General features: G+C 28.3%; 1 protein-coding gene across 1 annotated transcript in view; it reads right to left on the reverse strand.

Moving 5' to 3' along the window:
* Positions 1-808: 808 nt before the first annotated feature.
* LOC107441737 (agrin) overlaps positions 809-23774 on the reverse strand; it is a 342845-nt gene continuing 319879 nt past the window's right edge. The window contains exons 24-30 of the mRNA XM_071183001.1: positions 19100-19117; positions 16021-16132; positions 13912-14218; positions 10993-11074; positions 8919-9152; positions 4325-4428; positions 809-3031 (exon numbers count right to left, since the gene is read on the reverse strand). Of these exons, the coding sequence (XP_071039102.1) occupies positions 2886-3031; positions 4325-4428; positions 8919-9152; positions 10993-11074; positions 13912-14218; positions 16021-16132; positions 19100-19117 (1003 nt within the window). The 3' untranslated portion in view covers positions 809-2885. The remainder of the gene's footprint in view (positions 3032-4324; positions 4429-8918; positions 9153-10992; positions 11075-13911; positions 14219-16020; positions 16133-19099; positions 19118-23774) is intronic.

Raw genomic sequence — 23774 nt, forward strand, 5'->3', positions numbered from 1 at the left:
TTCAAAGCAGCAAACTTGGAAGCACTCAATACTTTTATTTGTAATTAAAGAGCTAGATTGATTAATAAATTGTTAAGTGACATCTTAGTGCGCTTGAAACAATCAACTTGAAATAGAAACAGCAGAAATATAACCATATAAAACAAAGTATATTTTTCCATTTAAAATTTTTCTTTAAATACTGTTTTAACACATGTTTAGTTTGAAGATATTTGTGTCTCTAAGATTTGGGAAAAAGTTTTTAAATAGATGATTTAGCATGCTCTTCCGTTTAATGTTTAGTATTGTTTAATTTTATCTTTGTCTTTTTGTAAATGCGAAATTTAACACGTTCTTCCACTTATCTTTTCAGTTTTCTTCAATTTTATCTCTGTTACAAATACTTTGTCAATTTTATCTTTATTGCTAATCTTCGTTACTGTTACTTTGTTGGTAATAAATTTGAATTCCTTGTTAAGGAATGGAACTAAAAACCACTCATTTTTCTCTTTTAAAATTCCCTTCTTTAAATACTATTTTAGTATTCATTACGAAGTTATATGTGTCTTAAACTTGGGGAATTTTGAAGATCTTTATGATTTGTTCCAGTTATCTTTTAAATTTAATTTAATTTTATTTTTGTTACTAAACAATTACCTTTACTTTATTTGTTGAATGATAGAACGAAAAGGAAAAAAATACTGTTTTTAATTTAAAATTTTCTTTCTTTAAAAAAGAACACTTTTTTTATTTAATTTTTTTTCTTTTAATAATAGTATTTAAGTACGTAATTATTATTAAGGTATATATGTGCCTTAAACTCAGGAAATTTTTTTTTTTTTTAAATGTGTCTAAACATGCTGTCTTACTTATCTCTTTAATTTTGTTTGTTTTTATCTTTTTATTAAATAAGTAAACTTGAATTTTTTTAGTATATGATGAATTTTCATTTTGGGCCTATTAACTAACAAAAGTTTTTCTTTCAAATATTAAAAAACATATAACAAATTCAATAAAGAATAAATGCTTCATTTTGAATTTGGGACTGGAATCTTTCATATGTTATTTGACTTCGGCTGAGATGAGTGACACAAAAATGATGAACATATTTTTTTTAACGATTAAGTAGGAATCTGTCGTGGTGCCATCTGTTGTCGATTGTTAAAAATTGAATTACGAAACTTTCCATTCAATGAATTTAAAACGTTTTTATTCAAATACAGCAATAACTTTTTTTTAATTTTAATTAGAAGTTAAATTATTTTTCTCAAGGTTATAAAGTTCTCGTATTTTTTTCCGGCTTCTGAAGCAGTTTTTAAAACATACATAAGCAATATACTCAAATTGGATTTTAAAGGAAAGAAATAAAGCTGTTATCCAAATGCAAATTTCAGAAAAAAAGTAGCATATAATTCTATTAGAACAATATAGTTTGCAAATGTTTCAATAAGAAATTCATAGAATTCATTTTGATTGTCTTGGTATCTAAATACCAGTTAAATAAATTTTATATCTTGAAATAAATAGATAATAACTGAATTGATTAGTTGCTCGAGAGTATATGTTGTCTTATATAGTTTTTTCTTTTTAATATCAATTGGAATATGTCCATAACTATATGCAAGAACAATTCTATCAAAATATTTTTCAAAAATTAGTTAAGGTTTAGGCTTAAAGTTGTGAAAGCAATCAAAGTTTAACTTTCCCTGATTCCACTCTTGCTCAAATTAGTAAACAGATTTTATCTTACTACCTTCTTTATTCAGGAAAGCAAATTTGATGATCAGAAGGAAAATACGGGGTTAGAAATTATGTTATCAGTTAGTATCAGTTTAATTGAAAAATCTTCTAATCAGTTTGTGGGAAGTGGAATGCAATGCGGAAAAGCAATGTCTCAATCGAAATAAGTGTTCGATTAGTTTAAGATCGGTAGATAAGATGCTGGATTAGTTTTAAAAGAATGAATTCAGCCAACCTTAAGTTCGACCGTAAGAAAGAGAAATTATAATCTGTATAGATTTTCAAAATTAATTTAAATGTTTTTGTTTTCGTACTTTAAAATTTAGTTCTATTTTAAACTTCAGTTCAAATTTCTTTCTTGCATTTCGTTCTTGCATAAGTTACGTTATCCTATATAAAAAAATAATTCCTAAACAATGCGTTAAACCATGTAATCAATTTAATTTATGTAAAATGTCTAAAATATAATTGGATTCTTAACTATAATTTTCTTTCTCAGTCTTTCAATTGTTTCTTACTTTCTTCAATGTTAACATCAGAATGTTCGAGAAAAGTTTAAATAAATTTTTATAACTGACTTTTTTAAAATATTTTATATTTTAAATCGATATAACGAACGTTTGAGATAAATTTAGATACATTTTTGTAACTGACTTATTTAAAATATTTTATCTTTTAATTCGCTATTACGAATGTTTCAGGAAAATTGAAACGAATTTTTATAACTGACTTTTTTAAAAGATTTTATATTTTAATTCGATATAGCAAATTTCGCCAATCATCACCAAAATTTTCAACTCTCCTCGGTAGATATTGTTTTTAACCACGACACGAAACACCAAACGTCCATTTTATGACTTTCCCAAAAAAAGTCACACTTTGAAATAGTTCCAAAAACGTATATATCAACAAGAAATTCTATATTTGAATACCGAGACGTCACTATACGTCTCCAATCCCTCGATTTCCTTTTGCACACCTGAGGGCGGGCTATTAGTTTTCCATATCTCCTTATTAGCTTCATATAGATATAACAAAAATGATGTTCTCCGGGGACATAATAGGGATACATCCCAGATGGCTTCACGAAGAAATATGAAGCTGGCTTCATCACTCTTTTTTTATGGCTTGTAATTACAACAGAGAAAGGCACTTATTGAATGTCATCAGGATCCATCACAAAAGGTTACTTCGCCTGTTCCATGCATCACCAGATGTAGTGGATCGCCGTCTATTACAACGGATTCTATACATCCTTGGAATCCGTGGTAGTAATCTTCGGGAAGGGCAGTGGGAAGACTTGGACAGCCACCTAATGATGGCAAATGGAGAAAAATTACATGAGTGGCATTCATCATAGAGTTATTTTATATCAGGCTTTCAATAAAAAAATATATATATCTAATGATATTTAATTATAGAAATACTCTTCGTTAACTTAGAATATCTACAACTTATAGAAACTCTTTCTATAGAATAATTTCGAGTTTATGACAGTTATCTCTAGATGTCATTTCAAATGTTCTCATTATTTTTTTCGATTACTATGCTTGATTTTTCTTTAATTTGCAACGCAATTCCATAAAATAATTTCTAAATTATTGAAAAGTATCTCCAAATATTATACATTAAAAACTGTTTTCGTATTTATTTATATACAAATTGCATGAGTGACATTCATCAGTTACTTTATATCAGGCTTTCCATGAAAAATATTTATATCTGGTGATATTTAATTATGGAAATGCTCTTAACATTGAATATCTGATATTTTACAGAAATTTTTTCTATAGAATCATTTCGAGATTATGACAGTTATCTCTAGATGTCATTTCAAGTAAATGTTCTCATTCCAAGCTTACCTCGTGGGGAAAAAGCTATCGCCTCCCTACGAGGTAACCTGGGTTTGAATCCTAGCGATGGCTGGAATTTGAATTCATCACTCGACTCGTACCAATCTCAGTGCTGACGTAAAATATCCTCAGCGGTAGACGGTTAGAGTCCTCTTGCCATCAGGCTAACCATGAGAGGTCTTGTGGCTTTCCTCTCCCTGTAACGCAAGTGCGGGTTAGTTCCATGAAAAAGTCCTCCACTAAGGCAAATATATTTCTCCTAATACTTGATCCAGGAGTTCCCTTGTCTTCTGGTATAGGTTAAGAATTACAAGGCTACGGAGTTGAACATTAGTAGCCGTATACCCGAAAATTGGGTCAGCTGCTCAATGACGGTTATAAAATATAAAGAATTCTATATTATGAACCTTGAATAGAATTCTAATAGTATTTTTTTGTTTTTGAAAGTGGGAAATAACATCTTATTTCAATTATATTACTTATATAATCATAGCATAAGCATAGAAACTAAAAACAATTAGTTCATTACAATAATTAATAATAAATCAAATGAATAACATGTTACAAAAACTAAAATGTTCGCATATCAAATATTGATTAATCAGTAGAGAAAAAAATGAAAAAGAATGTAGAATTAATAAAGCCTGACTATAATATACAAGATATTCAATGCATAATGTTTAACCTGATATAACAAACTATTTAACTAAAATATTTTGAACTAAAATATTTTGATTAAAAAACAAACCCACCTATCCAATACATTCCATCTGTATTGAGCTCCGTTGCTCCTGGATCAGAAGTGTTGCTAACAGGTGGATTATCATCTATAGTTAACGTACCATATCTCATATTTCTAAAAATAAAAATAAAAATTTTCAATACATAATTTAATTTTAATTTTATATACAGTGAACTCTCACTTATGCACCGGTGTAAGGGGCCAAGAGAAAAAAGCGCATAAGTGAAAGAGGCGCATAAGTGAAAAACTTCAAAATTCTAAAACGCAACGTAAATTACAGTGACAATATGAATAAATATGTTTCTAAAGATTTAATGTTAATATTTATACTGTTTTGGTATTTACTATAATTATACAAAGAAAAAATTTAACATACCTTAAGACAATTTATTTTCTTACAAAATAATCTTAATACATGTTTGTGTTTGTTTTCGCCGACGTTATTCGAAAACAGTTTTTTCCAGTTCATATAAATGGGATAAGGGGGTGTTTCAGAAGCAAAATTAAATTGTAAATAGTCAGGAATAGTGTCTAAAGCTTTCAATACTGCTGTGTGATTTGGAGAAACTTTATCATCTCGTCAGTATCATCCACTACGTTCTCATCATTCACAAGTTTTAGTTAGATATAAATGAACAGTTCTTCACAAAAAATTTGAGTTTTATGGGAGGGGGTGAAACATATCACATGATAAATTTCTAAGAAAAATACTTGACGTCATAATATGCTGCACAATAAGTTGTTCAAATATTTCCTTCACTAAACAGATCACCTCCTTTTATGTACTTATAATGTCCATCTGACTGCAAGTAAGTGATCGCGGTCTCTTTCATCTTTCGTATTCCAGGTGTCTTCTTTTTCTAGAAAACAACATGGGGGTAAAACTAACCTCTGGACAAGAGGAATTGGTCATTTTCTGAAAGATGAATGGGCTTTCATTGTTGTTGGTGTAAAAGATAAGACACCCTATTCAAAATTTTAGAAAGAATCTCTTTCCAGAAACAGCAAAAATGAAAAGGTCACAGGGGGAAGCAAATTCAATAGGATCTAACAACATATATTTCTTTTTATCTGTAACAAGGATTGCTCATTTGCTTCATTTTCAATTTGAAACATTTTTTTTAAAAGAAAAAATATTTAAAGGATTAAAAAATTAAAATGCCAGCCAAAAATTTCGGGGCATAATTGAAAAATTTATCTTTAAAGCGACGCATAATCGAAGGATGTTTATCATTATTTTCCTATCTAATGTACTGGGACCTATAAAAATTGTCGTATAAATGAAAAAGGTGCATAAGTGAGAGATCAGTGTAATAAAATGTATTCGTGCAGAGTATCCAAAATTAGGCTGATGGTTCTGCGCAATTCATAAAAAGAAAACAGTTGATGTAAAAAAAAAAGTATTTCTTTATACATTATTCAATTAAATTAGAAATAATTATCAAAAAATTATGATCGCCGACCATCACAGGTTACCCATTGGTAAAATGGTTGTCTAATTCTGAGAGGTAAGTTTAGGCCTTGACATCGTTTTTCATCTTGCTTAAACTCTAACCTTTTGGGACCCCGTGTCAATCAGTTTGGGACACTCCTTATTTCTGATATTCACCTGAATTATTTTTGAAAACGATCCAGTTTGAACTGTAGGTTAGAATTTCTGATTCTTACTTAAAACAATAAAAAAATATTGTTCAAATGATGAAATTCTCTTTTATTAAAATGAAATTCTCTTAACTCAAAAAGTATTTTTGGGATCTCTCGGGTCCCATATCTCAAAAATAAGCTAACAACTTATTACAAAACAAAATTAAAATAACGGAAAAGAATTCTAAAAAAATTATCAAGCATCAGCAGCCGCCATAGCAGCGTATGCGAACTGTTCAATATTACTCTTGAACACAGTTGAAAAGTGTGTTGACGTCCAAATCAGGTGCGCACGCCATCAAACACAAAACAACACCCATTTTGCCAATGAGTAAAAGGAAGAAAAATATTATTATGCGGCAAATTTATGTGATAATATGTAAATTACGTCTCACAAAGTTCTTGGGTTCAGTTCAGAGTGCGTCGAGAAAATGGCACTGTAATCCGCGATTACCGTTTTTTGTTACCGCTGTATTTTGATGTATAAAAAATTGCGATTACGACTCGTAATTGTGGCTTGGGGGGCACCTAAAAATATCGTAATGGGATTTTCATTCATTTAAAAGATTTCAAAAAATGTGATTTTAAGTTTCTTTATTTTACAAGGTCACTGCTTGCAGCATCTTTTATTAAAAGTTCAAAACAGTATGCACCGAATACAGGAATACGGGCAGAAAAAAATAACCCTGTTATATAAATTTGTGGCGTGAATTGTTTTCTCTTAGGAAAAAAAAACTGTTATAACATCGGCAGATTCATGTATTACTGTTAAGGGTTTTGTCCTCTCCACATTTTGTCTACATAACAAAACCACTGGAGCAGAAATCTCAAATGATTGTTGACTAACAATATTTATAAATAACTATTTTGAGATTTTATCTTCAGAAGTGAAAAACTGAATAACACCGATCCTATCAGTATATAAATTAAAGCATTCACTCCCTTATTCGTTTATCACTAATTCTCTCTTTTCCCATAAAGTTAGAAAGTTAAAATTTGGAACATACGTTCTGTATGAGGTTAATAGAAAAACTGAAAAGAAGCTCATTTCGATATTTTGCAATTATCGCGATAATTAGGTGTAATTACCCTAACCGAGAGTAATGCTAGATAACACGTTTTTCAAAAGACAGAAATCTCAAATTTTGAGGGTGTTTCCTTTCAGATATAAAAGAAATACTAAAAAGTTTCGTTTCGATGTTTTGCAATTATTGGGGTAATTACCTCAATTGAATGTTAAGCGAAATTGAAGTTTGCTGCAAAGTTAGTATAAGTAATTTGACCACCTGTTCCATAGCTGATAGAAAGAAGAATTAAGAATTAATTATCCTAATTGATAGTTCCAATGATAATTCAAATTAACTGTTCCATGTCGGATAGAGAGAAAAATTAAGATTTAATTAGCCTAATCGATAGTTATGCAAATTGACTAGTTTTAAACATGTTAAAAGTCTAATATGGACCATGTGATTTTACCATTTACCGTGTTTATTATTGGTTATTGTATTATTATAATAACAGTAAATTTACGATTTATCATTTCATGGCATTACCCCCACTATCTCAGAAGACTGTTGAAAAACATTTTGATGATAAATTCCAGAATTATTGTTACAAAATATTATTCAGTATTCCCCATAAAACTGACAATCTGAATCACTCACAACCTATTGTGTAAAAAGTCTCAAATGACTGATGAAATTTCATGTTTCAATTTAATTTTTTTAATGTTGATTGTTTGCTGATTGTTTTGTTGATTGTTTTCACGATCAACATTAAAAAGAAACATTGTTTATGGTGATATTCAATTATTCAATTTACCTTCTGTATGTTTGTAAAATGACGGACCAGCTAAAATTATTTACCAAAGTAGAAAAGAGAGAGAAGAAATAATATTGCAAAATTTAAACCTTGAGAAATTAAGTATCTTAAGAACATTTTATTCGGCTTAATAATATAGTGAACAATAAACATAATACTGAAATAATAATTGATTTCACCAAATAAACTGAAATAAAATCTTGTAACAGTAATCAAGTTATTAATAAGATAGCAGCAATATTTCAGTTGAATAAATGATTTTCAGTTAAATACATGAAAACGATCGGCACAACACATTGAGAACAAAACCTAAAATATGACTCACCTCGGAAATTAATATAACTAATCATAATAGCTATCGAAACATAATCGTAACATCTTTTGGGAGCTGGTCCCGAAGAAGAAAATATTATAAACATCTACAACGAACTCTAAATCAATTCTCGCCGTGTCGAATAAACAAAGTAAAGCAGGGTATGTTTTTAAAAAGTGCTTAAAGGTGCTTATTTTCGATTTTCATCTTTTAATAGCCTTTAAAGGTGCTTTTTTCATTGGGCGTTTTTGAAAAGTGCTTAATTTTCCCTTTACCATGTTGATTTTCGCCACGTATAATGCAAAAAGACACTGTTATTCAACGCATTCACAATTAATTCAACCCCAATCTATTTCGGTGTACAGTCGGGTAGTAGAGCATGAAAATGCCATTCGTTTTAAATGATTCAAAATTTCATAATTTTTGACAGTTGTCAAGTTTTTTTTCTTTTTGACATGGTGGTTAAAACCGGATAAAACCGTCAATTGTCAAAAACTTGCCAACCCTGCCTAATTATATACTTTCTAAAGTGCTTAAAAAGTTTTTGAGTGCTTGAAAAGTGCTTATTTCTTGTTGAAAAATTGGACAACGTACCTTGTGAAGGTTCGAAAAGAAACTGCGCAGACTCCTACGAAATGTATAATAGTGCTGACATCTCTGAATTAGAATTAAAACAAAAATAAATGACATTCAACAAATTAATGTTGCTATCTTTTAAAGGTTGCAATTAAGTTGAAACACTAAATTCGAATTGAAAATTAATTAAATATTAATAAATGACGAATTTTTAAAACTAAACACCTTCAATTCTCATGATTCAATTTACCTTTCTATGAGTGCCGTGTGCCACCTTTCATCGTCCACTCTATGGAGACTTGTTATGAGCAATGGTTCAGTCTGTTTGCCTAGATTGAAACTGAGTTGAGCATATCCTTTGGATATGGCCAGAGACAGATAATCTCCTCTTATTGTCGCTCCCTTGTTCGTCCACAAAAGTAGACCTTTGTGGAGGGATGTCCGAAATGTCACTTCTATGTTAGTTTCCCTCTGTCCTTCCATCCTAAATTAAACATATCGATTTGGAAAATTAACTGAATAACATTTAATGGTGTTTTTCGTGCTTATTCAACAAGCAAAATCTAAAAGTCACAATGTACACTCCCTGGCAAAATTATTATATGCACTATCAATGTAAAATCTTAATTATCAGGTGATAGTATACAGCTTAATCGTTTTTACGCGATGGAAACCGCTGTGCACTTGTTTGTGTTCGTGTATCAATTAATTAAATTCGACGATATATGATAGAAATTCGACGATTGGATAAATTAGACGATATATTATATAAATATAGAATAGTTATTATATCAAGTATTATATTAGTATATTATAATAATTAGACGAAATTATTAAACGCACTGTAGTTTTTTTTATAATGACATGCTTTGCACGAGTTTATATGCAGTACTTTTTTATTTAAACATACATGTAATGGGTTTTCATGCAGGATATTTCTTATATACTTCCTATTTGTATTTATTTTTAACGTATCGCATTACAATGTTAACTAATTGACACAAACGGAAACAAGTGCAGACCGGTTTCTGTTGCGTTCTCACGTGCGTCAGTTGCGGACGTGTTTCTGTGGCTTTACGCTCATGTTTCTTTGTTTCGCAGGTTTAATACTACGCAGTTATTTTTTTATTTTGTGTGCAGTGTATAGATAATTAATTGTAACATTTTCATCATAGGCAAAAAAAGGAGATCTTTCACCATGTAAAAATGCTGACTAAAAGACCTCGTGAATGCAAAAATATTTTTAAACAGCGAAACGTTACGTAGATTGAAGGTTTCTAAAGCTCGCGTATGGCGCATAAAGAAGAAAATTGAATCAGAGTACGAATTGAGCCTGAAACGAAAGAAAAGATGCGGAAGAATCTTACAGTGCGTCTAATAATTTGGCCAGATATAATTTGGTTTAATAGCATGTTTCCTGAACTCGAAACAATATTTTTATTTTAATTTCAAACTGCATACTTTTTAGTTTAAAGGAATTTATTGGGTTTTAAAGTAATTAACAAATTTTAATAATTATCAATTTCTTTTTTAAAATACTTAAATTGCTATTTTGGCAAGATTTTTTCATCCATATTAAAAAGCATTTAGCGGTTTTTTCGAAGCTCTCTCACCGAGAAAAAAAACGTAGTTTAAGTTTAAACTTGAAGCAAAGCTAAAGTTTAAAACAATATTAACCATTTTGTCAGAAATAAGTATCCAGGTTTTAGATCGGGCAAATGGATTGAATATTTAAAAATATTAATAATGAACATCAATTTCATTAGAGTGTTTCGTTTAGATGAAAATTATCAAACCCACTTAAAATGTATATCTAAATTTTCTTAAATTTTTATGAGCTCAAAATAATGCAGCATTAAAGTTACTTTGCTAACAAAAAAAAAAAACAAAACAAAAAACAAAAAAAAAACTGGAACAGCTAAACACTCAGCCCGATACTTTAACAAACAACTTTTAGTTCTATAAAAGTGTGGCTTTTTTTCGTATAAACGGTTTGAATCATTTTCATTATTAGCATATAGAAAACTTGATAAAGATTGGAAAATTTTAACCTAACACTCATGAATAATAGTTAGGTATAAAAATAGCGTATCATTTGCTAAAAAGCATTATTTCATGATACGACATCAGTCTTCGAAAAACAGCCTTAAAATCAATTTCAGATTGTTAACTTTTTTTAAAATAATACGAAGAATTCAAACAATACAGTGGAGTAATTTTTCAGTCATTAAAAAACCAATTATAAACGCTCATAGAAATCTTATCTTCTTGATGATAGATAATAGAATTAAGTGTGTAATACAAACTTACAAAGCATAACTTACCCTGTAATAGATTTGCTTGAAAAACTTAGGAAGTTACTTCCATCAAAAGAAACGGGTCGCTCTAAGTCTTCTTTATTAATTTCTAAAATGATCACAATAACATATTAGTTCTGTGAATAATTTTTTAAAATTAGTCTTAAAAAAATCGCCAAAATGTTGCATGAATTATGTGTGATAAATGAGAAATTAACATTAAACGGATAGTTATAAGTTATGTTATTTTAATGGTTTTTAATTGTAACATAAGTTTTGAGGCATTTAATGACTCTATTGAAGAAATCATGGATAGCCATTCACATAAGTAATATACTCTAGATGACTTGTACTCGAATTTTTGTATTAATAAATTTTATTGCAAAATGTTAAATGTGGTAGTATATAGTAAGTGAAGGACCAACTAAGGCATAAGGGTGATACTGAATTTGATTCACGTTATGCGCAGTTCCAGATGATGACGAAATGCATGGACGATTTGATTTATTTCACACTCCAATATTATGGATCAAATTATCAAGAGAAGCAGTCCAAAGGTTTTGTTTCTGGCCTGTAGAACGTCAAGAAGAATTTGGCACTTACCAAATTCCTCAAAAACTAATTAAAAGTCGGAAAAGATAACATCTGTGGTTAAATTATGTTTAAAAAAAAGTTAGTAATTAACAAAGACGAGCCGTGATGGCTCTGGGGATAGCGTTCGCCTTCTAATGAGGTGAACCAGGTTCGAATCCCAGCGATGACAGGTCGATACTAATTCAGCATCCAGCTTGCACCGACCACTGTGCTGACATAAAATGTCTCCAGTGGTAAATGGATCATGGGTTAGAGTCCCCTTGTTGCTAGGCTGACCTTATATAAACATCATTGTCCTAGGCACTAAATTCTTTTTGTCAGTTAATCTTGTAATATGTTTGCCATAAAACTAAATACTTTCAAATGTTTAAAAGTTAGAAACTGCAAAACTCATTTTTCAGGGGAAAAAACAGAATCCGAAAATCAGAATCAATTTATCAAAAAATAGAACTTTATATAAATTGAAATAATTAAAAACTATGGAAAAATTCATGTTTTTTTATCATATTACAAAATACAAATTTCCATTTAAACATAAATTTTAACGCAGAAAAATTTGTTCATAGAATTAAATTTAAAAATGAATAGTCATGTTATTAAAATAAATGCAAGTTTATGAAAGAAATGCAGCCGCGGGCGGCACATCGAGGGATGGTGGGCCACAGGTTGTACACCCCTACTCTACACTAAAGAACAGATATATCACTACAAAGTGTAGCAAATTGGTATAGCCGCTAATCTCCTATTATATTGTTCCTTACATTTGTGCTGTGCATTTTTTTCGGAACGAATTTCCGATGCTTTTATATCATATAACATTGAAGATATGAACATGGATTAAAAAAAACTGCTTCATTTTTTTATGATACTCTGAAATTCAAAACACAATCGTTGGAGCAAATTATGATAAGAATTTGAGTTTTAGTAAAAAATACTGGTTTTGTATAATTTAAGCATTATTAGAAAAAATTTATTGCAGTTTTTGTGTTGTGTATTCCTTAAAATCTAAATATTGAAAATAGAAAAAAAAACTGAAAAATTTAATAATTTTTTTTCAAATTAAACACAAAACTTTGTATATTTAGCTATAATAAAGCCATTTTGGTATGGTCTTTTTTGTATAGCAAAGCAAAAAGGCTGCATAAGTTGCGTCGAGAGGTGTCAGGATGCCTGAGGCGATTAGTGGCTTTTAAAACAAATCTCTTAAGGGAGGAAAATAATTTAATTAAAGGAAACATTGTAAAGGCAAGTTCATGCAAATTTAAAGCAATTTTTTTATTGAAACGCACGAGGAAATTATTTTCTGATAATGTTTCTAATGTGTTTCTATTTTCTAATAAAGGGTTCTAATTTGTTTCTAGTTTATAATAAATGCTTCTAGTTTTTTTTCGTTGTTTATTTAAAATGAAATAAATATTTATACTTTATCTTTCTCTCGAGTAATATAATTCTCTAGCTTACTCGTTAAATTTATTTGAAAATTACATATTGTGAAAGTAAAACATTTCCGCTACAGCCCATTGTGTGCCAGGGGGATTATGAAGATTAAGGCTCAACTATTTCGAGATCAATGACATGATGGTAGAAATGTGCTCAGTAATGCACACTGACCACATTTACTTTCCAGTCAAGCTGGAGATGATACATATAGACTTGAATCTGGGTGGGTTTAAAGTAGCTTTAAGGGAATAAATATGTTCTTTACTTTTCATATTAGTGCCTAAACCACTTAGCTAGCGCAGATAATATACATTATAATTCTTCTTAATATATTTTGCAGGAACCAAATATTCATATGTTAAAACTATTCATACCCCAGTAACAATTATACATAGACCCTAGTTGGGCTCAAGGTTGGGTTCAATATGGGTCCTATATGAACATAGATAGAGGGACCCATATTGGGATGTCTAAAATTTTTAATATTGGTCCTATGCAGTGTCAATATCGGCTTATATTGGATGAATAATGGATATAAAATATTGGGTGACCCTTATTGAGACAAGATTCTTGAATATTGGTAAAATAAGGGCCCGAGTTATTTTGCTGCTAGGTTAAGTAAAATTTTAATTACATACAAAATAAGCGCCAGATTAAAAGTTTAATTGTCCTTATTCACCTATTGGATGTTTTTATTTTGGCTGTATGCCTATAAGGCTGATGCGCCCTTAACACTCCTTTCTGAATTGCACTCACTTGCATATATGTCAGAGTTCTACCAAAATTGTTAATGATTTCTGCTATCATGTTAAGATATTTAGGCTTCGCAGTAGTACTAATTTTCCCTGTATTCTGTATGAATGCATTGTATGAATGCGTTAAATGTTTTCTAAAAAAGTACACAACGCTTACTCTTTTCACATCTCAGTCCCCAGAAATGTAAAGGACATTTGCAGAGAGGCACATTTAAGCTGGGAACACAAACACCATCATTAAGGCATTGCATTGTATTATCACATGGTGGTCCCCTGTAACGATGGACACGATGTGACCAAACAGCGCGGGACATTAGTCTGTCCCATATGTCTCCATTTACGTTAATCCTTTGAATCGCTCCGTCCAGACCAACTTTCACGCTGGATTCGGGATTCACTATCTTCAAGTTTGGAACACCGCCAACGTACAAATTGTTCTCAAGATTCAGTTCTGTCAGGGATGCCTGGAATGATAAAAAGGATTTCAAGATGAGGGAGTAATTTATGTAGGCAGAAGGTTTGGTTTAGGGATCATCACTCATCATGAATTGTCATGGAGGAAGTGTTGTTTAGGGATTAAATAGGGATAAACTCTGCTTTTGTAGGGAATTGCTAATATTCTGCTAGTGTCTTTCTTGCAAAGAAACTAAAGTTCTTTTATATTTTCTACTTAAAATGTACGTAGATAGACAAGTTTTCGAATTTGAAAAATAAAAGGAGAAGATAGATCTGTGTTATATTAGTTCTAACAATTATATTTCTACTAATACATAATTATAAGCATAAATACTGTAACTTGAAATATTTTAATATGGTAAAAATATAATTTAATGGTAAATACAGAAATTTTTGTTTTATAAATTTATTAAAATAGTGATTGATATTTACGTATTGAGGATTTAAAGTTGTGGGTATAGAGGAATTAAAATTAAAAGCTGCAATGTTTAAAATTTGAAATCTCATATATTTTTTCATGAAAATTTAAAGGCATGTATCAAAATACTAATTTAAAACATCATAAAAATAGTATACTTAAAAAAAAGATTTTAATGCTTGAAATAAAGAAGGAATTAAAATCATTTCTATTTTTTTTTCTGGCAAAAAAAGCGTTATTTGGTAAAAGTAAACAGTATTAGAAAGATGTTGCTTAAAAACATGTTCACCATTTTTCTATCGGTATTTTTTATCAATGTAAAGTAATACAATTTAGGCAATAGGAAGAATTTAGCAATACTGGAGGTTTAATATTCAGTTAAAACCCATTTCTTTAAATGTAAATTCATTAAGTTCATAAAAATTTATATTCCTTAAGCTCCCGAAATGAAACCTAAATTAAGTCTTCAAGACCCAAAATCGTCAATACATGGTTTTGGAAATTGCTAAAATTTGCGAAGTCTAAATTTAAATATTAAGAAAACCTAAATAGACGAATTTATAAAATTTGAACAGATTAATAACAGGAAATGCTAATAATGATATAATTGTAATTCATCAATTTTCGGAAAACCTAAATTCATTGAGTTCATAAAATCGTATTTCATCAAAATATTAAAATTCTAATTTCACTCGCTTTTTACATGCAGATTTTTTTGAAATTATAAAAATTTTTAATTATTTTTATAATTATAAAACTAATTATTTTTATAATTATTTTTTATTCGTATTATTTTTTGCAATACGAATATCTGAATTATTTCATAAATTTATATATTTATATTTTTTAAAAATATTAAATTTAAAAAAGTTATAATAATCATATTAGCTTTTATAAAATAGATAAATTTATATTTAATAAATTTATAAGATCTAAATTCAACCATTTAATAAAACCTAAGTTTAATAAGTTCATAAATTCGTAATTATTAAAATTATAAAATCTAATTTCAAAAATTTATTTATTTATATTTTCTAAAAATACTAAATTTATAAAATTATAATAATCATATTGGGTTTTAAAAAATAGATGAATTTAAATTCTATAAATTTATCAAGCTTATAAGATCTAAATTCAACCATTTTATAAAACCTAGATTTAATAAGTTCATACATTCTTAATCGTTAAAATTATAAAATCTTATTTCATAAATTCATTTATTTATATTTTTAAAAACATTAAATTCATAAAATTATAGCAAGAGCAGAACTCTAACAACTACCAAGGATTTATGTCCTTTAATATGTACCAACAATTTCTCAGTTTTACTAAGCACAAGAAAAATAAGGTTTGCAAACTCCAAAAACTAAACACACAGTTTTCTTTTCTTACCGGTGATTCTTTGGCTGAAATACGACCGTCATCAACTTGCAAAGTGCCGTTTTTCCACAAACGATTAACCTTCACCGAATGCCATTCGTTCAAAGATATAGGCTCCGGACTCCTGTGGAAATATAAAGAAAAAAAAACTTGAACTGAGCAAACCACTAGAGGTAGCAGATGAAGATTTTCCTGCCAAAAAATGAATCTCCTTTTCTGGAATGTACTTACATTGAAAAAAAAAGTGACGTGGAACTTTCTAAACAGCATTTTACGAATTTGTTTTTGATAGTTCACATGATTTGCGATCAAAATATACGACACTTTTATTTTCCCTGCAATTCAGTTGCTTCTCTAAGGCGACAACATGAGTCACCATTCTGATTTTTGTTTTCAACTCTTTTTTTTAATATATATCTACATGTGGTGACTATTTCTTTCTACAATTGCTTATTTCGAGCAGCGATGGCACAGGGGATAGACCGTTTGCCTTCCTATAAGGTTAACCGGGTTCGAATCCCAGTGATGGCTTGTCGATACGAATCTGCATCTTGCTTGTGCCGATCACAGTGCTGATGCGAAATATCCTCAGCCGTTGACGGATCATGAGTTAGAGTCCCCTTGCCGTCAGGCTAAACGTGGGAGTTTCTCGTTATTTCTCTCAATGTAACACAAATGCGGGTTAGTTCTATCAAAAAGTCCTCCACGAAGGCAAAGTTCTCCCAATACTGGATCCAGTAGTTCCCTTGTCTTCTGAATTGGGTTCAAAATTACAAGACTACGGAGTTGAACGTTAGTAGTCGTAAACCCAAAATTTGGGTCTGCTGTTTAACGACGGTTATAAAATATGAAAAAATATAATTGCTTATTTCATTCTGAACAATTATTTCACTAATTTAACTTTTTTATTGCATACGTTTGCTTTATAAGCATGTTTAAGGTACTTCGTTTCATAAAACTAGAAATTGTATTTTTGTAAACTAAAAATATAATAATTATTTTTTGCAACACGAGTCAATAACTTTTCCAATAATTTTCAATATTTCAAGTTTATTAATGCATACATTTGTTTCAAAAGCATGTTTAAGGTACTTAAATTGCAAAATGTTTAATTATGACATAAGTTTCATAAAACTAAAAAATTGTGTGTTTGTAAACTAAAAAATATAGTAATTATTTCTGCAACACGAATCAACAATACGTTTCAATATTTCAACTTTATTAATACATGCATTTCATAAGCATGTTTCAGTACTTACATTGCAAAGGTGTCATTATTTCTGCTATACGAGCATAATTTTCGCATATTAATAAATTTATAAGCATATTAATTAATTCACATTTAGAATTTTGAAAAGTTTAATTAATATTTTTAGCATTTAAAAGTTTAATTAATATATATAGCATTTAAAAAAAAAAATTTTTTTTAAATTTCAGTGTCCAGCATGATCCTGGCAGCAATTATTATGGTTACGCTCCTTGGCATTTTTTCTACATGATGAAATTTATTTCAAAATAAATTATTTCTTATTTAAATGCACACAAAAAACTTAGTTATTTTGTTAACAATAATTGTTTTATGTATAGACTTGACATTTAAATATAAGTTCAGTGTCCAGCATGACATTTAAATACGAACTGAACATTTTAAATATATAGACTAGAAAAAAAATTTAAAAATTTTATTTTTCTATGGATTCTTCCCTATTCCTAAACTTACGAGAATAAGTACTATGGATCTTAGGTAATTTTGAGTCCTTAAATATTTTGCCAAGAGTATTTTTTAGATTAATTATGTGTTAAACATGTTATTGTTACTGTTTAAACACATCCTTTTTAATTAAAGCTGCCATTTTTGCTAGCTTTCACATTCAACTGCTGAAAGTATAAGTCATGCATATATCTAATTAGAAGTCCGAATTCAATAGTTTTTAAAACTCTCATTTTATTTTGAAAGATTAATTAATTATAGTTGCTTACGTTCCGTTTAAAAAAGTTCGAAGCATTTCTTATGCAATTTTAGCTGTTTCTGGAAAGAAATAATGAATACCAATTAACCTAAAAAAATCTATGTATTTATATTAAAAATTATTTTACTATGTATTTATATAGGTCGTCATACATAGAGTATGATTATTCATTGTTCTACTTAGATAAAGAAAGACACTTAGGAAACATTTTTATGTACAAAAGTAAATAAATAAATTAACTTCCGTCAACACATAGTATTTAAATTAGAGTATTTGTCTTATAAATTTAAAAAAATGAACATAACAGAATAAAATTTAGGTAAGTATGAAAACGTAATCTCAATCTACGTTACGCAAAAAAAATTTTTTCCCAATGCCCACCTGTGTTAACATTTTTCGTGAATTCAGGCATTTACAGGACGATTTTGTTGGCCTCTCTTTCATGTGCACCATATTAGGTGGGCCAACATTGTTCCCGCAGTAAGGACAGATAGTACAGAGAAGGAAAGAACATCCATGTCTTGCCCGGTATTCGAACCCAGAACCTTTCTGATGCAAGGGCTGTTTCCTGACCCCTACACAGACCGGTCGGCTGTTACGCAATCATTAATTATTAAAAATAAGTATGTTAATAACAAATAATAAATGGTTGGAATAACCAGAAATTATTGGTATAAAAACTAATATATAATACCAAGTTATATATATTATTTTTTTCTATTTAAATCATTAATCAGTATTTGAAAACACTTTATCAACTTAGAATCAAAAATACATATTAGAAGAGCATGTGTTTTATACATTGAGAACAAACACTACTTTAAAAATCGAATTTAATATTTATAGTGGGCAAACATGCTAAGTGACATTTTAAAAATGCCCAACTTTCCGTACTAAAACTACGTCATTTTTGCATTGATATATACTGTCACGTATAAAGAAATGCAAAAATGACAAAGTAAATTTCTTAGGCAATATGTTTTGAAAACGCTTACTCATGCTTTTACAAAACATCGTGCTTTTACAAAGCATTACTATTACTAGTTCCCTCTAATTCGTTAAAATGTCCCTTATCGTATTCTTGCACTAAGTACGGTGATTAATGAAATGTTTACACTTACTTGATGCTCACAACTCCACTAATAGTAAGCATAAAAAATAAGACTTTTTCATTATTCAAACATCAAAATAAATAAATGCTATCGTTATATATACTTGAAAATATGTTTTAAAATTTGTTTTTGTTTTACAAAAAATATAGAATGCAAATTTGCCTTTTATAAATTAGTAGACATTAAAGACAATTGCAGTAATTCAAAGTAATATTTTTGAATTTGTCTTTATGAATGCATGTAGACATTAGTCATTAGCAGTAATTCAAAGCACTATTTTTGCACGCAAATTCACTACATGTTAGGTTACATTTTGTGCTATCTAAAGTCTAATAAATTTCCTTTTCACCACTCTATTACCTGTAAGTAAATTTGTTATTAAGCTTTGAGTAATCTAATATTGCAGAATTAGAAAAACGACAACGAGACTAATAGTTTAGAAGTTATTAAATTAGGTAAAAAAGCTACCACTTTTAAATTATTCCTACTTAAGTATCTTGTTATTGCTATCTAAACAAGTGCTATCTGAACGTAGTGTTTAAGCAGTAAAATCAAAATTGAGTCTAAAACTGATAGTTTAGTAGTTATAAGAGTATTATGCATAAAAGATAGTGTTATATAAATTAATAAAATCCTCCTAAATTCTAAACTTGGAGTCTAGGAGTCTAATTTAGAATTAGGACTTCTATACTAAGATATCATAGACTTGGCTTTGGTCTCATTCGATTCAAATATTCGGTTAATTAAAAAAAAAACTATTTTAAAGGGATATTTTTAAAAAATTGAAAATATGTTTGTTCCCAATTCTTTAGTTTAATTTTATTTAATGACAGCTTTGACATTAAAATTTATTGGAATTATGTCAAAAACAGTTTTTGATTGATATCACAATTTTGATTGATTTTAAGATGTCGAACATATTTTTTTATTTGCTTTAAAATCCTTTAATAAATTTATTCAGTTAAGGAGCTATCTTTGACTGAATGTAACAGTGTAACAATGTCTGTAACAGTAATATAGCATAACATATATAAATAATATAATATATGAAACACTTTGGAGTGATTTGGTTTGAAGTTGTCTGATTTTATCCTAAATGTGACTTATTTGCATAAAAATAATACTTAAGTTCTCTATAATGCGCTTTTTATAGTTTCTATTAGATGGCAGCACAATAACCAGTTACATTTTATTACTTATATAAAATAATGTTTTGCAGGAAAAAAAAGCTCCCTTTCAAAACTCAAAAAGTTTTTTTAATCTTTACACTTCCCCAAATACTTCATGTCAATACTTCAAATTAATCTTTATTTTCATGACAATTTACAGTTCTTATGAAAAACTGCTGAAACGATGCAATCCAGCAATTATAAAGAGTTTTTGAAAAACAAAATTGCTTTACAGCACTTAAGAATAAATCTTTAAAATATTTAAAATTTGTTCAAAAAAAAAGTAAACTTTAAAAGTAGAAATATATCTAATATAATTTTATCACCAAATGGGAAGATAATATTTAAAGTAATTACTTATGTGATATTAATTATTGCCTTGTTGAACACATTATTTTGTATGCCGTCAAAAAATTAAAAAAAAAAACGTTCTTTTTTTTATATGAAATCTAAAATACTCGTAAGTTACGAGTGTATTAAATTTATCAAAGAAAAGTTATATTATGAAAGATAGTTCTAATTACAAAATGTGCTTGGAAAGAAAAAACGTTAAGAATTTAGGTAAAAAATAGAATGTTTAAAGATATAATAAACACTACATTAAGATCCAAATATTATTAAAAAAAATTCATGAATGTTTTATTTTAAACATGATTCGTCAGTTGCGTTGTAGTGACTCTGAAAATTAAATTATAATAAAAAATATGAAAACAGGAGGAAAATTACAAAAAATAGAGTATTAAAATTTTTCATTTATTTTTCAAGGTACATCATTCTACTTTTCTTCAAAAAGTCAAACTAAAAATGGCTTATGTCAGTTACATCAAAAACAATACCGATGTTAATTAAATAATAAAGATGTAGTCAATTAAAGTAAATTTCTACTTGACTGGGATGAGAAAAAAAAAACTTAATTTTCTGTGAAATTTTTTTTTTTAAATTTATGCCAATTACGATATTTAATTTTTTAGGAAGTATGCAAATTTATTTTTAAAAAAACATGAATAGGAAGTATTTCAAAACCTTACTTATTTTCCTCAATTATGCTTTTTTAATATCTATTATTGTTAAATGCTTGTTGATTTTTTTTTAATAATAACTGTCTTATAATGTCATTTATGTCAAAATAATAAAAAATATTTAAAAAAATGACAATTTTAAGAGTTTTGTTAATTTTGATTACCCCAATTATTTTCTAAATTTCCATTACCGTTATTAAAATTGATATTTATGAAATATTTTAATTTAAAAGTTAGCTAATATGAAAAATTTAGGTTTTTTGATAAAAAAATATTATTAAACTGTTCAGAACTTCGTATAATAGTATAGAGTTTAAAAAAAAGTGGCTTCATGTTGATAAATTAGTTTTTAAATAAAAAATTGTTAGTGGAAATTTAATGCTCACTTTTTTTCCTAAAATGAAAAAGGTAGAATTAAAAATTTTCGTGACATTCTTTGGTTGTTTTTTCGCATAGGGATCATATGGTCTTAGTAAGAGAGACTGAAAATATTTCTATTCACTTAAAAAATCTATGTTTAAAATGCAATTTAAATATATTATTATGATTTTTATTATTTCTCTAAACTAGCTTGCTTCTACTCGTCATTTAACCCATAAAGTTTTGGAGAACATTAAATCAAAACAACTTAAATACTTCTAAATATGTTCACACGCTGAACCTTATTCTTTCGAAAATTAAACATAGATAATTAAAATGTTACTTTGTAAGGGGGTAATAAAGAGGTCTAGGGCTTTTTGATTTCCTCGAAGAAGCATCAAGTGCCTTTTTTTACTTTCTATAACTTATCAAATATTAAACTAAGGATTCAGAATTTTTTTACAGAAGTTTAGTTTAAGCAAAGAATTTAGCTAAACACTAACACTTTTCTGAAACTTTCACAATTTAATTACTCAAAAGCTTAATATAAAATTGAATGTAAAACTTTCATAAATAATTCAACAAGAGCTTTAAACAAAAATGTGGTTTTGCCAACGATTCTAATTTAGAAAAAAAATTTGGTTTTATATTTATATTTTAGTTTTATAATTATTTTAGTTTTATAAATTATATTTTAGTTTTTGGTGAGTAGACATCAGTATTATGCCTAACTTAAGCAGTTTTTTTAGTGTTATCTTATATTTGATGTCAAACTTCTCAGAATAACACAGGCCGAAATTCCTTTTTTTTTTCTAAACAAATCGAACATTTAGTTTGGAAAATCGTTTCGACTCCTTAATTGACTCATAGGCCATGAAATAAAAACTTACTAATTTATGTCAAACAAATTAGCTTTCTTTAATACTAGAAAGACTGAAACTTAATATATACCTATATTGCCTAAAAGCAGTTAAAATGAAGAACTAACATTGTGAAAGAATAACTAATGTGTAAAGAAATGTATTTAATTTTTAATATTTTTTTTTTATTTACAGTTATGTAACAAGTTATTAGTAAATATTAACAATAAAAGAATTTACTTCATTTGGAAAAAAATTAATTTATGCATTATTATTGTTTTTGCAAATGAAAAGGCAGTTAAAAAGCAGACAAAATGACTTCTTTGGGCAATCTAGTGTTAAGGGCGCATTCCTAAATTTTTATTAAAACATAAATGAACTAGTGATGTTCCACCGACTATTTTATTTGTATTTAAATATTATTTAATTAATTTACTGTATTAAATTGCTTAATATGATTAATTTATTTCCTTATCATAATTGTAACTTATTAGCATGATATTACGGGTCATGGTATCGATTCAAAGTTGAACTAATTTTTCTAAGAGTGCTAAACTGGTTGAGCAATTGGTTCAGTCATCCATTCATCAATTTTAGCTTAAAATACAAATTTTATTTTGGCTCATAAAGCTAAATTAAATTAAGTAACAGTCGGGGCAGCACTTCCCAAAAATATGATATGTTGGTTTAAAGTACCGACATTATGGCTATACCTATTTTTCTGAAAGTTGGACTGGATAAGCAATGGCTTAGTTTTAGTAATGCATTTCTAGTATTTTAAGCTGAAATAAAACTAATCTATTAAAGTAATATCGAATAAATAAATAAAGGTTCCAAAAGTTTTTAAAACGGATCAAAAGATGAAGTGTATTTAAAAAATTTATTTTCATAAAATAAATGCTGTCCCATAAAACAGTTTTTGTAATTAAAATAAAATTAATAATAAATATAGAAAAAAAAAATTTTCGAGCACTGTTAAAAATAAATTGTGATCGTCTAAAGGCGATTACAGGTTGTCCATTGGCAAAATGGTTTTCGTCTAATTTTTTTTTTTTTTTTTAGAATTTATATTTCTGATTTTCAATTAAAACAATAAAAACAAAAAATATCGTTCAACTGATCAAATTCTCTTTTGTTCACAAATCAAGAAGCATTTATGGGATCTCTCTGGTCCCCATATCTCAAAAATAAGCTCACCAACCTAATGCATAACAAAATTAAAAGTGAAAAAAAGAATTCTAAAAAAAATATCAAACAGCAGCGGTCCCCATAGCAA

The sequence above is a fragment of the Parasteatoda tepidariorum genome, chromosome 7 (genome assembly GCF_043381705.1).
Source record: "Parasteatoda tepidariorum isolate YZ-2023 chromosome 7, CAS_Ptep_4.0, whole genome shotgun sequence".
NCBI classification, from domain to species: Eukaryota; Metazoa; Arthropoda; class Arachnida; order Araneae; family Theridiidae; genus Parasteatoda; species Parasteatoda tepidariorum.